Genomic DNA, 21,008 nt, shown 5'->3' with positions numbered 1-21,008 from the left:
AATTTATAAACACAGAGTATGTTTTCAGCACAGGGTTGGTTTACTTAACTGCATCTCCAGAATGAACATATTACATATTACACTTAAAACAATTTACTTACTCGTTCTAACAGAATTATCCTCTGTTTTTCTTCAGATAGCATATGAACATTTTCTCTAAGAGAGAATGAATTATTTTAGTTTAAGTCTTAAAATTCTGGACTGTACATTTTTCAAAAGAATTTTAGAAATTTAACTATTACTACTACTAAACAAGTTACTTTAAAATTTAAGGGTCTGGGCCCTGGCCGGTTGGCTCAGCGGTAGAGCATTGGCCTGGCGTGCGGGGGACCCGGGTTCGATTCCCGGCCAGGGCACATAGGAGAAGCGCCCATTTGCTTCTCCACCCCCACCCCCTCCTTCCTCTCTGTCTCTCTCTTCCCCTCCCGCAGCCGAGGCTCCATTGGAGCAAGGATGGCCCGGGCGCTGGGGATGGCTCCTTGGCCTCTGCCCCAGGTGCTAGAGTGGCTCTGGTCGCAGCAGAGCGACGCCCCGGAGGGGCAGAGCATCGCCCCCTGGTGGGCAGAGCATCGCCCCCTGGTGGGCAGAGCGTCGCCCCCTGGTGGGCGTGCCGGGTGAATCCCGGTCGGGCGCATGCGGGAGTCTGTCTGTCTCTCCCCGTTTCCAGCTTCAGAAAAATACAAAAAAATAAATAAATAAATAAATAAAATAAAAAATAAAAAATAAAAAAAATAAAATTTAAGGGTCTGTACTAAATTTTCTAAAGCATACTGCTTGAATGAACTAGGGTACATTTCAATGGTCTACAATCTTTGTACCAGAGGTCCTGAACTTGGACATATAAACCTTTTGAAATTATAAACGAAATATTTGTCTATGTCCTTTTCTAGAATGTCTTTAAAATGTCAAGGTTTTGGTTTTTGTTGTTTGTTTTTCAGGGATTAAGAACCTTCTCCTTCCTATTTGTGGATGAATCCATGTTATAAATAAAGTGGTAGTTCTTAGGTGGCTTCACCATTCATACTAAAAACAAAATACCATTGAGTCAGTTTACAGAACAATAATAGTTTCAGTATACAAAAATAAACTAAATCTCTATAATAAAGACTTTAGAAGTATTACAAAGTAGCTACAATGTGCTAGTCAATATGCCATATGTAAATTTGCCCATCCATTAAAATATTAAAAAAATAATTTAAAAAAATAGTTTTTTTATATTATTTTTTACTGATACATAATTGACAAATAAAATTGTAAGATAAAGTGTACAATGTGATGATTTGATATATGTATACACTGTGAAAGGAGTCCTCCTTCAAGTTAATTAACACATTACTTAACTTTTTTGGGGGGAAGGGGAGATGATACTAAAATTCTACTCTCTTTACTCAATTTCAACTGTAAAACACACATTGATATCTCCTATACTCACCATATTACACATTAGATCCTCAGATCTTACTTATCCTATAACTGAAAATTTGCATCCTTTTAGCAACCTCTTCCTATTCCTCCACCTCCCAGTAACTACTTGTCTATTATTTCTGAGTTTGACTTTTTTTTTTTTTATTAAAGATTCCACATACTATCAGGGATACCATGAAGTATTTGTTTCTATTTGGCTTATTTGGCATAATGATGCTCTCCAGGTTCACCTACATTGTTATAAAAGGAATGATTTCCTTCTTTATATAATAATCCAGTTTATATTTTTCACCATTTTCTTACTCCATTCATCCATTCATTGACACTTAGGATATTTCTATATTTTGGCACCTGTGAATAATACTGCAGTGTATATGGATGAACATCCCCTTGAGAGATAACGGCTTTGTTATCTCATCATGGTTCTGATTTTTATTTTCCTGATTACTGATGTAGAGCACCTTTTCATATACTTGCTGGTGATCTGTCTTTTTTTTTTTTAAGTATCTGTTCAGTTCAGGCCCTTAGCCTAATGTTAACTGGATTATTTGGGTTTCTTGTTTGTCTGTTTATTTTTTGTAGGGTCATTGAATTGTGAGTTCTTCGTACATTTTCAACATTAACAATGTATCAGACATATGATTTACAAATATGTTCTCCCATTCCATAAGGGACTTCATTTTGTTGATGGTTTCCTTTGCTGTACAGCTTTTTAGTTTGATGTAGCCCCACTTGTTTATTTGTTACCTTTGCTTTCAGTGTAAAATTAAAAAAACAAAAACAACACTGCCAAGACTAATGTCAAAAAGCTTACCCTCTATATGTTCTACAAATTTTATCAATTCAGGGATTATCATCAAGTCTTTAATCCATTTTGAGTTGATTTTTATGAATGGTGTAAGATGGGAGTCCAGTTTCACTCCTTTTTATGTGCCTATCCAGTTTTCCCAGCACCACTGATTGAAAAAATTGTTCTTTACACATTGAGTATTCTTGGATCCCATGTCAAAAATAGTTGACCATATACGTGGGGGCTTATTTCTGGGATCTCTATTCTGTTCCACTGAGCTATGTGTCTGTTTTTATGCTAATACCATAATGCTTGATTACTACAGTGCTGTAATAGTGTTAGGAATCAGAAAGTGTGATGTCTCCAGCTCTGTTCTTTTTGTTCCAGGCTATTTTGGCTATTCAGGGTCTTTCATATATTGTTCCACATGAATTCCGGCATAGCTTTTCTGTCTATGAAAAATGCCATTGGAATTTTTATAGGGATTATACTGAATCTGTATATCACTTTGGGTAGTATGGACATTTTAACGATGTTAATTCTTCCAATCCATGAACACTGGATACTGTTCCATTCATTTGTCTTCTCCAATTTACTTCATCAATGTCTTATAGCTTCCAGTATATAGCTCTTTCCTCTATTTGGTTAAATTTATCCCTTAAGAATTCTATTCCTTTTGACAAAATTGTAAATGGGATTGTTTTCCATTCTCTTTCTCAAAGTTCATTGTTTGTGAACAAAAACACAACTAATTTTTCTGTATAATGATTTTGAATCCTACAAATTCACTGCCAGCATTTACTAGCTCTATTTTTTGGTGAAGTCTTAACAGTTTCTATATATAATAACATTTTCAATTTGAATCCCTTTATGTCCTTTTCTTGCATAAATGTTCTGGTTAGAATTCCTAGTATTTCAACTGTGATGCTTAAGTTTGTCATATACTTTTTTCTGCACCTATTGAGAGGATTATGTGAATTTTGTCCATTTTGTTAATGTGATCATTGTTAGATAAATAGAAGCACTTCACTCCCATTCTATAGCTAGAAATTAGTTTGACTGCTGGCCAATCAATAAACCCAGTGGGAGAAATCTGTTTATCAATCACTTGAAGACAGGCCAATTAAAACAGTTACTGAGGCATGCTGGGCTAGAAACTGAAAACTGGGAGTTAACAGAAAACCCACCTGCTGATAAACTCCCCCATTTCCCACCTTTCAGTGAAAAAGTGCCTAGTATCTGCTCAGGGCTGATGTGGTTTCATCTGTCTCAGCCCATTCGCATCTGGGCATTTTTAATAAACTTTTACTTTTAATGCATTTTAGCCTCGTGTTCTTCATGAGTCTCCAGAGTTTCCACCTTTCAATTATCACATTGATTGATATGTGTGGACACTGAACAATCTTGCATCCCTGAAATAAATCTCGGTCATGGTATATGATCCTTTCTATGTATTTGAATCCAGTTTGCTAACATTTTGTTGAGGATTTCTGCATCAATACATTAATCAGGAATAATTCTTTTTTTCTTGTAGTGTTTTGTTAGGCTTTACTATCAGGATAATGCTGGCCTTGTAAAATGAGTTTGGTGGTTGTCCTTCCTCTTTTATGTTTTGAAAGTGTTTCAAAAGTTTGATACTAGTTCCTTAAAAAATGTTTAGTTAAATCCACTTATAAAGTTATTTGGTCCATGACTTCTTTTTGCTGCGAGGTTTTTGATTATTGATCCAATCTCCTTACTAGTAATCAGTCTGTTCAGATTTTCTATTTCTTCACCGTTCAGTCTTGTTAAGTTGTGTGTTTCTAGGAGTTGATCCATTTCTTCTAGGTTGTCCAATTTGTTGGCATATAACTGTTCATAGTCATCTCTTATAATTCTTCATAATTCTTTGGTTATTAATTGTAATGTGGATTTTTAAATTCTCTTGCAGGTATAGTTCCCCAACTATATTTTAAAGTAACATTAATAAAGGCTGGAATTGTTTCTCCTTATAAATGGTAATTCTTGTAGAAAGAGGCTGTGCCTATTGCAAAGTCATGAACACTTCCTCCTAAAAGAGTTTTATAATTTCATTCACAGTATTACATTTAGCCTGACCAGGTGGTGGTGCAGTGGATAAGAGCGTCATTCTGGGATACAGAGGACCCAGGTTCAAGGCCCTGAAATCACCATCTTGAGCGCGGGCTCATCTGGTTTGACCAAGGCTCACGAGCTTGAGCCCAAGGTCCCTAGCTTGAGCAAGGGGTCACTCAGTCTTCTGTAGCCCCCCAGTCAAGGCACATAGAGAAAGCAATCAATGAACAACTAAGGTGCCACAACGAAGAATTGATGCTTCTCATCTCTCTCCCTTCCTGTATGTCCTTATCTGTCCCTCTCTCTGTCTCTGTCACACACACACAAAAAAATTATTACATTTAATTTGTATTGTATGGTGAAGAAAAGTTCCAATTAATTATTTTGCATGTTTAGCTGTCCCAGCACTATTTGTTGAAAAGTCCACATTTCCCCCACTGAATTCAGTTAGCACCCTTGAACAAAATGCAAGGGTTCAGCTAACAATAAATATAAGAGCTTATTTCTGTATACACACACACACACACACACACACACACACACACACACACACACACAGTGTGTCCAAAAAGTCATGGTGCACTTTTGACTGGTCACAGGAAAGCAACAAAAGACGATAGAGGCCCTGGCCGGTTGGCTCAGTGGTAGAGCACTGGCCTGGCGTGCAGGAGTCCCGGGTTTGATTTCCGGCCAGGGCACACAGGAGAAGCGCCCATCTGCTTCTCCACCCCTCCTCTTCTCTTTCCTCTCTCTCTCTTCCCCTCCCGCAGCCGAGGCTCCACTGGAGCAAAGTTGGCCCAGGCACTGAGGATGGCTCCATGGCCTCTGCCTCAGGCACTAGAATGGCTCTGGTCACAACAGAGCAACGCCCCAGATGGGCAGAGCATCGCCCCCTGGTGGGCATGCCAGGTGGATCCCGGTTGGGCTCATGAGGGTGTCTGTCTGACTGCCTCCACATTTCCAACTTCAGAAAAATACAAAAGAAAAAGATAAATGTGAAATCTGCACCAAATAAAAGGAAAACTCTTCCCAGTGTCATACCTATTCAGTGCAGTTCGATGTGGGCTCATGCACAGATTTATTAGGGTTCCTTAGGTAGCTATCCCGGATAGCCTCTACAGACTCATCACTGACTGATGGCCTACCAGAATGGGGTTTCTCCACCAAACTGCCGGTTTCCTTCAACTGCTTATCCCACCAAGTAATGTTATTCCTATGTGGTGGTGCTTCGTTATAAACGTGCCGATATTCACGTTGCACTTTGGTCACGGATTCGAATTTAGCGAGCCACAGAACACACTGAACTTTCCTCTGTACCATCTCGACTGGCATGGCCATGGGCTGCTCCACTGTATATACGGTGTTACATCATTATCTGTGCATGTGCTCATGCTGCCACACCATCCTACAGAAATTGGGAGGGTTTTCCTTTATTTGGTGATTTCTATCATCTTTTGTTGCTTTCCTGTGACAGGTCAAAAGCGCACCATGACTTTACAGACACACTGTGTGTGTGTGTGTGTGTGTGTGTGTGTGCGCGCGTGTGCGTGCGTGCATGTATGTATATTTATCATGCTAGCACCACACTAGCACTGTATTAATTTTTAAAATAAGAATGTGTGTGTTTCCAACTTTGTTCTTCACTTTCAAGACTGCTTTGGCTCTTTTGGGTTCCTACAATTTCATATGAATTTTAAGACTACCTTACCCATTTATACAAAAAAAGAAAACAAATATCTCAACAAGAATTATGTTGAATCTGCAGATCAATTTGGGGAGTACTACCACCTTAACAAGACTAAGTCTGCCAACCAATGAACATGAGATGTTTTTCTAGGTCTCCTTTTATTTCTTTAAACAATATTTTATAATCCGCAATGAACAAGTTTTGACCTTTTATTTTTAAGTATTGTCTCTTTTATGGTACCATAAGTAAAATTTCATTTCATTTTCAGACGAGTTGCTAGACAATTGATTTTTTTTTCTTTTCTTTACAGGGACAGAGAAAGAGTCAGACAGGGATAGAGATGAGAAGCATCAATCATCAGTTTTTCGTTGTGACACCTTAGTTGTTCATTGATTGCGTTCTCATGTGCCTTGACCGTAGGCCTTCAGCAGACTGAGTAACCCCTTACCGGAGCCAGCGACCTTGGGTCCAAGCTGGTGAGCTTTTTGCTCAAGCCAGATGAGCCAGCACTGGCGACCTTGGGGTCTCGAACCTGGGTCCTTCCGCATCCCAGTCCGACGTTCTATCCACTGCGCCACTGCCTGGTCAGGCTAGACAATTGATTTTTAGATACTGATCTTGTATTGTGCATTTTTACTGATGTTGTTTATCAGTTACAACAGATTTTTAGTGGAATCCTTAGAACTGTCTATATATAACATTATGTTATAAGATATATGTGTGTGTATAATAGACATAGTTTTACTTCTATTTTTCCAATCTGTATGCCTACAGTTTCTTTTTCTTGAGTAAATGCCCTTTATTAGAACTTCAAGTGCAATGTTAACGACCAGCATCAGGAGTGGGTGATCTTCTTTTTCTTGATTTAAGGAGAAAACTATTTAGTCTTGCACAATTCAGTATGATCTCTTTTTTTTGGATTAATTTTAATGGGGTGACATTGGTAAATCAAGGTACATATGTTCAGAGAAAACATCTCTAGATTATTTTGACATTTGATTATGCTGCATAATTCAGTATGATCTTAACTGTGGGTTTTCACAGATGCCTTTTATTAGGTCAAGGAAGGTCTTTTCAATTCCTAGTCTGTTGAATGTTTTTATAATGAAATGCTATTATATTTTATGAAATGCTTTTTTTTTATCCATTAATACTGATATATTACATAAATTGATTTTCAGATGTTAAACCAACCTTGCATTCCTGAGATAAACCCAGTAAGAATTCCTTTTGTATACCTGGATTCAGTTTATTAGTTTTTTTTTTCTTGAGAATATCTAGATCTACAGTCCTAAGAGATATTTTCTTAACATAGTAGAAATGAATTTACTGACGTGGAGTCTCTGATTCAGTAGGACTAAGATGAGTTCCAAGATTTTAATTTCTAAGAAGTTGAATAGTAATTTTGATGTTGCTCATTTAGGGAACAAATTGAAGATGACTGTGCTAATAATCTGTTGTTTTCAATTTTTCTAAAATGAACAGTTTTGTTCTACAACTTTAGAAACACAAACATAAAATAAAGGGTGGATTCAAAATTAGGCCAAAACAAGTAGAAGCACTGCACATGCAACAAGCAATCAGGGAAGGACAAAGTTTGCATTACTAGCACTAGCAATTATTTTTTTCTTTTTGGTTTTATAGTGGTATAATTGATATGTCAGGTCTACCGGAAAGTTCTGTCCGTTTCTATCACAACAAGTTCGGACACATAAGCACATGTTTGTTTGGCACATGTGTGCCTCTCTATTTTTATCACTTAATGTACACATACTGACGTAGCAAATTAACTAAAACAAAGTTGATTCATGTTAGTCTTATGTGTGAAGCGATAGTGTACCCATGGCTACTGATAAAGTTCACTTACGCCACTGTATTTTTACGAATTTCAATAAGGAAGAAATGCTACAGAAGCATGCAAAAATTTATTGAAAGTGTTTGGTGAAGGTACAGTTTCTGATAGGACATGCAGAAGATGGTATGAAAAATTCTAAACAGGTGATTTTGACCTTTCTGATAAGCCACGTTCTGGGCGACCATCTTTGATCGATGACGATGTTGTTAAGACCATGTTGGAGCAAGATCCTTTTCTGACAACATCGGAGATTGCAGAAAGGCTTAATTCAGCTCAGCAAACCATTTCGGACCATATTCGGAAGATAGGATTGGTGTGGAAATATTCAAGATGGGTGCCACATGAATTAAGTCAGAAGAATTTGGATGATCGAGTCGTCATATGCACATCTCTGCTTGCTCGGAACAAAATTGAGCCCTTCTTGAACCGGATGATAAATGGGGATGAAAAGTGGATTACCTACGAAAACATCGTAAGGAAAAGGGCATATTGTGAACCCAGAAAACCTAGCCCTTCCACCTCTAAAGCAAATTTGACTCTGAATAAGAGAATGTTGTGTATATGGTGGGACATTCAAGGACCAATACATTATGAGCTTTAAAAACCAAACGAAAAGCTCAATTCGAAGTATTGTCAGCAACTGGATAATTTAAAGACAGCAGTCCAAGAAAAGAGGCCGGCAATGTTCAATAGGAAGAACATCATACTGCATCATGATAATGCCAGGCCCCATGCTGCTTTGGGGACTCGTCAAAAAATTGCAGAACTAGGTTGGGAAATTCTGTTGCATCCACCATATTCTCCGGACTTAGCACCCTCTGACTATCACTTGTTTTTGTCCTTACAAAATTTTTTAAAGGGCAAAAAATTCAAAAATAAAGAAGATATCAAACAAGCACTGGTTTAATTTTTCGCATCAAAAGATAAAACATTTTTCAAAAATGGGATATACAAATTGCCCTCATGCTGGCAAGAAATCATTAATAATAATGGCAATTATATTATTTAATAAAGTTTATTGACGGTAAGAAAAATCTGTATTTTTATTCCAAAAACGGACAGAACTTTCCGGTAGACCATATATAAAATACTTCATATATTTAATATCCACATCTTGATGAGTTTGGACATACACATACACTCACTCATTAATACCACCACAACCAAGAACCTAAACATATCCATAAAATGTTTAAAAATTTCCTGTGCTCTAGAGAGATTTATTTTATTTTTCTTTCCTTGAGATGTATTTGTTTGATTTTGATATAAGCATAACACTGAACTCAAAGAATGAGTTGGGAAGATTTGTCTCATCTTCAACTTTTTTAAAGACTGAGGAATTGGCACTAATTATTTAAATGTTTGACAGTTTTATCATTCATTTGTTAAAAACATTAACCACCAACCTTATGCTGTGTTCAGGTTTTAAATTTTGATGTAATAACATTTAGTAGTATTTTCTTTGTACTTCCCTACTGCACATTCAGTGTATTCTCCTGTTCTAAGAATTTCTATATGTTAAGGTAACTTTTAGCCTTTAATATGTCTGCAATATTTTTTGGTATATAATGTAAAAGATGGGTTACCCTCCACCAATGGGTAACCAATTATTCCCGTGTGCCATTTCTTTTTCAAAGCTGATTAAAAATGACATAAATTTCCAAATACCCTTGGGTTTATTTCAAGACTACCAATTCTAGTAATCTAAATGTCTGTGACTTTACCAACAATATGCTGAATTAATTACTCGCTATATTGCTTAAGACTAGCAGAATAAATTCCACTATTATAACATTTTTGTAAATGTTATCAACTGTATTTACATGATTATTTTTCCATATGAATTTTAGCATCCAATTGGAAATTTTACCTAACTTATCCTGTTAAAATTCGAATTGGGTAAAATTAAATAACTGAACAAATCTAAAGGGGAAATGGCATCTTTATAATATTATATTTCTACCCATCTCTAAGCTTTAGCCCTTTTAATATCTTTCATAAAATTTCATCATTTTCTCCGTAAGGGTCTTGTACATTTTTGCTAAATTCATTAATAATAAATCATTTCCCTATACATTTATCAGAATTTTTTATATATACTCTAATCAGCTTTTGCTAGTAAATATATAAACTTTTTTTTTGTACATATATTGATGACCTGTACTCTAATGTGGCTTTTGTTTGTTTGTTTTTGTTTTTAGCAAGAGAGACAGAGACAGAGAGAGGGACAGATAGGGGCAGACAGACAGGAAGGGAGCGAGATGAGAAGCATCAATTCTTCATTGCAGCACCTTAGTTGTTCATTGATTGCTTTCTCATATGTGCCTTGACGGGGGGGGGGGGGGGGGGGGGGAACAGCAGAATAAGGGACCCCTTGGCTCAAGCCAGCAACCTTGGGCTTAAAGCCAGCATCCTTTGGGCTCAAGTCAGTGACCATGAGGTCATGTTTATGATCCCATGCTCAAGCCGGTGACACTGGGGTTTCGAACCTGAGTCCTCTGTGAACCGCCCAGTCTGAGGCTCTATCCACTGCACCACCACGTGGTCAGGCTCTAATGTAGTTTTATTAGTTCTAATAGTTTGCTAGGTCTTAGTGGTTTGAAAAGAATATTACCTTGAAATGATGACAGTTCAGATTTTACTTGCCAGATTTTATTATTTATTGTCTTGCTGAATAGTGATGTGATAGTTGGCATTCTTCCTAAATTATGAAAACTGCTTCTGGATAGAACATCAACCTGGGATGCTGAGGACTCAAGTTTGAAACGCCAAGTTTGCCAGCTTGAGTGTGGGATCATAAACATGATCCCATGGTTGCTGGCTTGAGGAAGGAGATTTATTTCCAGATTTATAAACTATTTTTGAGACTAACTTTTTAAAAAATACTTCCGTTTTTGTTATTTTAATTTTTCCATTGCCATTTACATTCAGTATTATTTTACATTAGTTTCAGGTATACAACTTGGGTTAGACAATTATATAATTTACAGTGTGAGACCCCAATAAGTGTAGTATCAACTTGGCACTATATATAATTATTATAATATTCTTGATTATATTCCCTATTGGCCATATATTCCTTGACTATTTTGTACCTACTAATTTGTAATTCTTAATCCCTTTACCATTTTCACCCAGCCCCACAAAATCCTCTTCCATATAGCAACCATCAGTTTGTTTTCTGTATCTATGACAGTTTGTTTTGCTGTTAATTTATTCTGTTCTTTAGATTCCACATGTATTTATTCTGTTCTTTAGATTGCACATGTAAATAAATGCTACAGTGAACATAGGGGTGGATATATCTTTTGAAATGAGTGTTTCTGATTTCTTCAGATAAATATCCAGAAGTAAAATTGATAGGCCATACAGTACTTCTATTTTTAATTTTTTGAGGAAACTGCATATTGTTTTCCACAACGATTGTACCAATTTACATTCCAACTAACAACGCACGAGGGTTCCCTTTTCACCACATTCTCACCAACACTTGTTTTTCTGATGATAGCCATTCTGAAACGTGTGAGCTGACTTAACACCCCCAAGAAACAAACCAAATAAAAAATGGGCAGAGGACCTGAGTGAACAATTCTCCAAAGAGGATGTACATATGGCCAACAGACATTTGAAAAAATGCTCATCATCAGAAAAATGCAAACATTGTTACTATCTTTTAATATTATTGCTTATGTTTGGTGGCTTGAATTATATCAATATTTAGAACTTTGAGACTTTTTGTTGATTTTGATATGTAGTTAATTTCCTTAGCTGTTTTTCTATTACTTTATTTTTTACTTAATATTCTGTTTTTCAACTACTTACTTTTTACTTGTTTCCTGAGAGGAAGAAGTATCCTACCCTAACGGTGCTCTAAAAAGTTCTTCATTTTTGACTCAGTAACATTTTAAAGCACCTAGACATTAACAATTATTTGCTTGTGGTGAAGTGTGTCCTCTCTCTATAAAATTTCCTATTTCACTTTTAAAATCTTTAGCTTTACATGGCTTATATATATTTTATTTGCCTTATATATAATACCTTTCTCAATCACATTACACTAAATGTTTATATAACTTTTAGAAACTTTTCTTGTACATAGAATGCAATTGGGATGCTTCCCTTTTCTGACAGGTTTCATAGATAAGTCTGTTTACTTTTTCAACACTGTATTTCCTCATATATAAGATATATATTTTTTTGAAAAATTTGGGGTCTAAAAACTGTGCGGTTTTTTTTTTTTAATTTTTCCGAAGCCAGATACAGGGAGGCAGTCAGACAGACTCCCGCATGCGCCCGACCGGGATCCACCTGGCACGCCTACAGGGGGCAATGCTCAGCCCATCCGGGGCATCGCTCTGCCGCGACCAGAGCCATTCTAGCGCCTGAGGCAGAGGCCACAGAGCCATCCTCAGCTCCCGGGCCAACCTCGCTCCAATGGAGCCTTGGCTGTGGGAAGGGAAGAGAGAGAGAGGAAGGAGAGGGGGAGGGGTGGAGAAGCAGATGGGCGCTTCTCCTGTGTGCCCTGGCCGTGAATCAAACCCGGGACTCCTGCACGCCAGGCCGACACTCTACCACTGAGCCAACCGGCCAGGGCCACTGTGTGCATTTTATACAGTGGTTGTCAAGTCCTTTAACAAGTATGGCATTTCAAATGCCACAGATGGAACAGAGGACGAGGCAATATATGAAGACAGTGATTTGTTATCAGACACAGATGAGGACAAGCTAATGGATGGGGGAGTTTTGACAGTGATAAGAAGTTGTATAAATTTTATGATGAATAAAACTTGAGTTTAATAACTTTATATAATACTGTTTTCTTCTTCAAATTTTGGGCCCCAAAATTAAGGTGCGTCTTATACAGGGGGAAATATGGTAGTACATTTGGACTTATTTCTGTCATTTATGTTTTCTAATGCCATGGTATCTTTTATGTTTATGCTTTCTTTGCATTTTTAAATTACATGTATTTGTTCTATTTTTCACTTATATTCTTAAGTGAAAAATACCTTTCTAGGTCTCAAGTTAGTCAGTTTCTACTCCGTTTTTTGGAACTGAACAGAAACCTACACATATTTTTACTTTTCAAAACATCTCTGGCTCTGGCTAGTTGGCTCAGTGGTAAGAGCATCAGCTTGGCATGTGGATGTCCCAGGTTCGATTCCCGGTCTGGGCACACAGGAGAAGTGCCCATCTGCTTCTCCACCTTTCCCCCTCTCACTTCTCTGTCTTACCCTCTTGCAGCCATGGCTCGACTGGAACAAGTTGGGCCCGGGTGCTGATGATGACCCCATGGCCTCCACCTCACTGCTAAGAAGAGCTTGGTTGCTGAGCAATGGAGCAATGCCCCAGATGGGCAGAGAGCATCACCCCCTAGTAGGCTTACCAGGTGGATTCCCGTTGGGTTGCATGCAGGAGTCTCTCTGCCTCCCCTCCTTACACTGAATAAAAAAAAAGTCTCTTCCTTCCCCTAGCCAATAACTCTCACCAAAATGAATATATCCATTAGCATACCAATGTCTTCTCCTAGGTTATGAACTTTAAAGTTTAAACACTCCCTATAAATAAGAATAGCTTAATACTACTATAGTGATACTTATCTTGGCAGCCCATGAAAACATGCAGGAGTGATTCATAGCACAAACAGTAATATTAAAATACCTGTCATATTTATAGATTGAAGAATTAAAATGGCACAACTTTTAGATATATGGGCTATGGACAACCAATAGGGCTTAATAAACTATATTTCCTATCTTAGGAACTTTTAACTTAAGAAGTACACTAGTGGTTTAAAAGCCTATTAAGATAGGTGAAGAAAAATATACATACTGTACAGACATCATGCTTGTCTCCATTGCTGAGTCCACTCTTCCTTTATCTTGAGTTTCTATGGCTGACCTTTCTGTTTCACCTGGGAGTTCAGGTGCACAAGCTCCATACAGTTCTGGGGCTGTAGCTACAAACGGTGAAGGAACAAAACTGCTCCCACGCAACTTACTAACTTCTTCCTCAAGTTTTTTCTTTTCTTCAAGCAAGCGAGCTCGATCTTCAGATAGTGACTCTATCAAATCTGAAAAGTACCCCAAGTTGAAATAAGCATCACAAAACATCTCAAATGATTTTTAATTTTAATAATTAAAAATATCATATTACAAAATATTACTAACCTTTATCTCTCTCTTGCTGTTGCATTGTACTTTTCAACTTATCACTAAGATCATTAATTATGTTTTCTTTTCTCATTTTCTCTCTTGTTAAAACAGTATTAAAATTGGTCTGGAACATAGAATGATAAGTACATAAACTATGTGTATGCACATAGTAGCTAGGACTAAAAAAATAAACTTGCAAATATTTTTACACAGTACATTTATATGTAAAGAAAAAAAAAGTAAAATTTATAAGTGATGCCTATTTTTAAATAAAAATGTATACTGTGGTAAATATAATGTGATTTTGTTTTCCTGATTCCATATTAAGGTATTATTGTCCACACATTTATTGTCAGAAAAAAAAGCAAAATTTTGGGGAAATAAAATTACTAACAAATTAACAAATGCTATTACATTCTTTACCTATTCATTTATTTTTTTATTTTTTATATTGATTTTCAGAGGATGGGGTGAGGAGGAGGGAGAAATACAGTTGATTCAATTTAGTTGTTCATTGCTTTCTTGCTGCTTGTTGTATGTGCCTTTACCAGTCAAGCCCAGGGTTTCAAACTGATGACCTCAGCATTCTAGGCGGATGCTGAGCCATCACAAGCCAGGCATACTTTACCTATTCTTTTAGTAATCTACCTGCCTCTGGAATCTTCCTGTCTTTAGCTAAATCCTGACTGTTAGAGTAACATTTCAGATTGACTATCCCATCTCCACCTCTTATCTAGATATTTCAGTGGCCACTGCACCTCTGCTTTATAATGGCTAGTCTGTTACTCAACTTTTAGAAAAACTTTTACTGTAATGCTCATATATCCAACTACTTGCACAGATCTAACTGTACTGTTTGTTTTACAAAGATGACTAAACTGTCAAAAATTTCATTTATAAGATCTCTATGAAGATCTTAAAACTTTTTTGTGTGTGTGTGTGTGATAGAGACAGAGGGACAGATAGGGACAGACAGAAAGAGAGATGAGAAGCATCAATTCCCCATTGCGGCACCTTAGTTGTTCATTGATTGCTTTATCGCATTTGCCTTGACTGAGAAGGAGGGCTACAGCAGACTGAGTGACCCCTTGCTCAAGCCAGCGACCTTGGGTTCAAGCTGGTGAGCTGTGCTCAAACCAGATGAGCACACACTCAAGCCAGCGACCTCGGGGTTTTGAACCTTGCTCCTCTGCATCCCAGTCTGACACTCTATACTAGGCATGGCCAACATGCGGCCCACGATTAAATTTTTAATATTCTCCGCTACTTTAAAATCTCAGCTACTCAAAAGCGGAAGTGTCTTTGATTATTGGAAATCTAGATATTAAAGATAGTGATATGTGGAAAAGAATTCCACGTGTGACTAATCTAGGGTTAACTTCCAATAACTGGTCGAATGGATTCACAATACTTTTTTATTTTTTAAAACAATTCCTTATAAAGATTTACAACTTTTGTACTCGTCTGTACTCGATATGAACTGTTTGACGTTTAGCGGCGATGTGAAACCCACATTCTTTTAGGCGGAGTTTGCCAGTGCGCACCCGAGGTCAAACAATTTGTTATTTTTGTGGCCAAGTGTGCTGACTCAAGTGGCATTGTAGCATAGACAATAGCTGCAGTTGATAACTGAAAACGTGTCCAGGCTGTTTGTAAAACAAAATAATTGTTTTATTGCTGATATAACCTTCAAGCTCATTCTATTAATTAAATATTGTTTCAAGTGACTGCAAGTTTGGATATTTATACAGTATGTAATTATATTTTTATTAAAATATATTTTTATTAAAATAATATGTTTTTAAAATTTTTTTCACTCACATTGATTCATAAACAAATTACATAATAAAATTGTTTACTTAAATGATTATTTTTGGATTTAACATTTTTTAATTTTAATATTTCATCCAGCCCATGTAAAAGTTTTCTTTCTAATCTGGCTCAGGGCAAAAACTGTTGGCCACACCTGTTCTATACACTGTGCCACGGCCTGGTCAGGCTGAAGATCTTAAAACTTAAGAACAATAGATGAATGATGAAATGATCTAAATCGAATCTTCATCTGCCCAGCATTTCTATTTCTAAAATGAAAGATTCTATGATCTTTTCATCAATGAATTACACCAATAATATTAGAAAAGGGAGATTTAATAAGAACATGCCATTTTTAGATCAAAACTAGTGAATTCACTAAACACTGAGTTATATATCATTTCTAGTCACAAAGCATATACAGGAAGATCCCTCAAAAGAACATTTATATTTCTTTGTATACAGCCATTTTTACACGTATAATTAAAGTATAGAAGATTAATAAACATTTCTAATAACATTTTAGTGTTTTTGTTTACTTTTATGTTCTTTGCTGTTTCTGTAATATGAGAGTTTTACAAAAGTTAACATAATTTGTAATACACATATTAGAAACAAGGGCAGGTTAAGATAGTAACTGACTAGGTTCAAGTCACCCATATAAAACTAGTTACAAATCAAATTACTACCACTTAACATCCCAACCTATTTGAAACTGGAGGAGACATTAGAAGTCACCTCTCCTAATGTGATCAAATACTAAAAGAGGCCTTAAAATGAAAAGATCCAAATTTAAATTAGACAATTGCCAATTTTATATATTTGGTTTGTCAGTTAATTCATCCTTAGCTTAATTGTTAAAACTGAAATTGCACACGTGCTTACAAAGGAGCATGAAGAAAGAAGTGCGAAAGATCTATTTTATATAGAATGAGTCTGCAGAACAATGTACAAAGTCAAATATTTTAAAAACTGAAACATTATTAATGACCTCTTATCATCAACAATTCTTACTTAAAACTGCTAACTACTCCTATTTCCTGAATAATTTTCTTGGCTTCATGAAGCCGCTCTCTTCTTTTTTCTAGTTAATCTCTCTCATTCCCCTATTTCAGAAATTTCTTTTTCCCCTCAGTCCTTAACAAGTAAAGTTCCTAATGGTTTTAGATGATATTTTCTTTCTAGTCTGATTGACATTATTTAAACTCTTTTAAAAAGCTTATTTAAAATTACTGTTTCAGGAAAAGAAAAATAACTTGTAATATTAAATGTGTACATCAAATGTAAGATGTGCCTTAGTTTCAAAACTGTATTTCGCAGGATAAAAAACGATACATCAATATTATCCCTGGCTTGAATTACAACAGCAGACAACCAACTGCTACTGCACATGCTTATGTCTTGCAATCCTCTACTCTTTCTTTACATCTAAGGGGACAATTTTGATTACGTATAAACCAGCTGTGTCATTCCTCTAAGTATCTTAGAAATGAAGCAAGTACAAGCTCCCTAAAAAGACACACACTATAGTCCTTAACAGTCTGGCCCCTCCTTACCTCACAAGCTTTACCATTCACCACTGAGCAATATTAATAACTGAACCATCAATGTTTAACAATATTTGACTGTGATCCACCAATAGCCTATTATAAACAATAATTATAAAAAGTACAAAAATTTTGTACTGATCAGCACATAGCTTAGAATAAAATTTTAGAGCTTATCATCTAAGTATAGCATAAACACTTTCATTTTGCAAGATAACAAATCTGAGTTTTAAAGAGATTAAAAGATGTATGTAAAATCACACTGGTAGTTAAGAAACTAGAAACATAATTCACATCTCCTAGTTTCTAATCTAAGACTATTTCAGTCTGAATCTAAGGCTGTTTCATTAAGATCATTAAAAAGAAATTGTTTTTATCATGAAGAAGATATTTAATAATATTAACAGGGTCATTGTAGGAAAATCACATCTAAGATATAATCAGCTGCACAAAGAAATTATATTTCTTAATTTCTGTTTACTTTCTTCAGCCTCAAATAATGAAATGGGGACAGGAGAACATACCTGCTGTTCAGCAATCAAAGATGTTCGAACATTTTGCATTTCTTCATTCTTCCTTTTCTCTTGTTCTTCAAGTTGTTCTAAAAACTTAGCCTTTTCTTCCTGAAGCTTTTCTTGAAGTTCAGCAACCAGGCTTGAAGAATCTTCTCTGGTAGATTCAATGGCAGAACTTGAAAGTTAAATATAGTATTAATTTTTTTTTCAAAATTGCAGATGTAATACCAAGTATACCAAATATAATAACTACTTGACATCAAAAAGGCTATAGATTTGCCTTAAACCCAACAGTTATTAATTGCTGTTAAAGACATATGAACCCTCTCTTTTCACCTATGAAGGAAAGGGAAACAAGTACAAGGTTAAAGTTTAATACATTATATATGATATATTCTAACACCAACACATGGTTGAATTATTATATCTGCTTCTACCAAAAAATAGTAATGTTTTCAATATGAAACAGTATGAAAACAATACACTTTTCGAGAGCTAAGCTTCAAATTTCAATTATACTATTCCTACAACTGCAATATATACAACTGACACATGCCTCAAGGTTACATGTTGAAAATTTTTTAATTTTAATTTTTGTTAATTTTGTTAACTAATGAATAAATAAAACAACACAAAACTATAGCTAAATTTAAATGTTCATACACAGCAAATTTACATATTCCTGAATTCATATTCATTTCTCTAAAATGTGCTAACCCTAGAAAAAAGGACAAGGCAAGGAAAAAAGCAGACACAAGTTAATCGTTATTTTAAGTTCTGGTATAGAAGTTAATCTTATCTAGTTTCAACCACGTTATCCTTTACATCAAAAACAGTTGCCCAAGCAGATAATTAATTCCATCAAAAGTATTGGAAAATGTTGCACCACAAAAAAGAGGTTACCCCACACAGTAAATATTCCCGAATTATTTGGCAACTAAATCAACTGATTGTTTTAAATGTACATTTATTCAAATTTAAAGACACTTTATCAGTAAACTTACCCTGATCAAAAAAACAAACAAACAAACAAAAAAAACAGGAGAAAATTACGTATTCCCACCTCTGCACATACCTTAACAAGACCTGAAAATTAGAACCCAGAAAAGCTGATACATTGTTACCAGTTTGGAACTTTCATACTATTGTATACAGAACTTGAAATAAAGCCTCTCTAACTGATAGTTCCCCTACCATTAATAAACTATGTGTGTAGCAGAAGTTCTATTATACCCCATATCTAGAAAATCTGCATTAAATAAAAGCTAGACTGAATCGATGCTTGCTCTCCTATCATTGACTTTATTAGACTTGGGCCTACTAAAGAATTATTATTTGCCATGGGTTTTTAAAACCATTTGAGATTAAAATTATTTAAATGTTCCTATTATCACTCAGATCCAGATCAACTATGTACTTCTTGGAAACATGACTAATGAACAGATTTCCAGACATATGTAAATTATACACACATATTCTGCATTCATTTTCTTTGTATATGGGGGTATAAGAAAGTCCTTTCCCCTAAATTCTTAAAAATAAAGTATACTATTGATTTAATTTTTCCCAGTTTTAAAGCAAAGTTATTTTAATTTTACATTTTCTTAATCTTGAGTAGACTAAACAGCTATTCACATACAGGCTATTCATTTTTTTTCTGTGCTCTGTCTATTCATACTCTTTGCTTATTTTTCTAATGAATTGTTTGCCTTTCTAAAAATTGACTTGTAGAAGTGTTATTTCCTCTGTATGAAAGACAAGCTGAGAACTACATTATCCAGTATCCCCTCCCAGTAAGTTCTGGTAGGTTCAAGTTTGTCAACAAAAAGTATCCACACAAAAACTGGAGTAAGAGTCTATCCATTCTCCAGAGATTGTTATGCTCAGACATGAGGGCAACTTAAGATTCATAAGGGTAGTTTCTAAGTAACCTACCTGTATTGGTGTCTCAGTAGACAATTGGTATATGTCTCCTAAAAATTGTAGCTGATTCCTAATTAGCCACCAAATGTGGTGCTCCAAGTGATTTTAACCCATAAATACTCGGGACTTACACTTCATTACTCTTCAATTCTACTAACTAGCTCTCCCCAAATTTATGTAAGTTCTAATTCTAATAGTAAACTTTATAACACTGAAATATTTAAAAGAGGTTCTGTTTTCTAAGCTCAATCCAGAAAGATACAAATATAATCTTAGGGGGAACAAACCCTAAAAATGGGAATCTGGAATTCTCTGATCTGAAGTTCATTATCTGAAGGCAGTTAATGAACTCACCAATAGTGCAAAATGAAACTTTGGTAGACCATGGCATTCCATGGCAGAAAGGCTGACAACTGTGTGTGTTTCTGGGACCAAATACCTAAAGGCAAGGTTTTGGAGATGTCCCAGTTGTTGCGCAAAATCACAACAAACCTCCCTTACCAGCGGCAGCTTCTTCTCCCTTATGAGACTAGTGTTCCCTTTCCTGACGTTCCCTTCTCAACAAGTTGATTTTTCTCAACAACCTCTCCCACCATTTCATTACTCCCAGACCTACTGCTGCATTTAAATCCCAGGCAGGTTCCAAGAAAAGTTTTAAAGGAGGCGTAGCTGCAATTTCAAAATTTTTCATTTATTTTGGAAGAAACACAGGAAATATGTATGGAAATAGATCCAATAGGAGTTAGACCAAGAAGAAAAAAACAAAATGTTAAAAAAAGCCAAAATTATTTGCATGAATGTCCTTACCAGAGCTTCTAATTTCAATGTTGGCTATTAAGTTTGCTAGGTTGACAGCCAGAAACCTGGAACTAATGGCTAACAGTAAACAAAACTAAGATGCCAAGATGAGATACTCTAGACCAGGGGTCTCAAACTCAACTCAGCATGTGGGCCGCAGAGCAAGATCACAGCTGTTCGGTGGGCCTCACTAGGTCTACAAAAGGCAACTGTTACGCAACACTTTTCTCACTGCAGTTGAAAACAAAAAAAAATCAGTACAACAACCACAATCGTACATGCAGTTTACTCAGTGTCACAAAACGACCAGAAACTGTAGTTCGCATCACAACTGCTGTTAACTAAGCTAATATCTAGCTAGGATGCTAGAGAAATGAAAAATACAAGTAGGCCCCTAGGCTTACTTAATTTTATCCAAAAGATTTTGA

General features: G+C 35.9%; 1 protein-coding gene across 4 annotated transcripts in view; it reads right to left on the bottom strand.

The window, feature by feature from the left end:
- The window catches only part of RB1CC1 (RB1 inducible coiled-coil 1), a 116,975-nt gene that overhangs the window by 12,876 nt on the left and 83,091 nt on the right, over nt 1–21,008 (bottom strand). For 3 of the 4 annotated variants that reach the window (XM_066379065.1, XM_066379063.1, XM_066379062.1), the window contains 4 exons: nt 17,869–18,034; nt 14,001–14,109; nt 13,663–13,903; nt 102–156 (listed from right to left, as the gene is read on the bottom strand). In XM_066379065.1, the coding sequence (XP_066235162.1) occupies nt 102–156; nt 13,663–13,903; nt 14,001–14,109; nt 17,869–18,034 (571 nt within the window). Of the gene's footprint in view, nt 1–101; nt 157–7,889; nt 8,290–13,662; nt 13,904–14,000; nt 14,110–17,868; nt 18,035–21,008 lie in introns of those variants that run through there. The other variant, XM_066379066.1, reaches the window with a different exon arrangement.

Source organism: Saccopteryx leptura, chromosome 3, assembly GCF_036850995.1.
Source record: "Saccopteryx leptura isolate mSacLep1 chromosome 3, mSacLep1_pri_phased_curated, whole genome shotgun sequence".
NCBI classification, from domain to species: domain Eukaryota; kingdom Metazoa; phylum Chordata; class Mammalia; order Chiroptera; family Emballonuridae; genus Saccopteryx; species Saccopteryx leptura.
The sequence above is the reverse complement of the archived record's forward strand: the minus strand, read 5'-3'. Positions and strand labels throughout refer to the sequence as shown.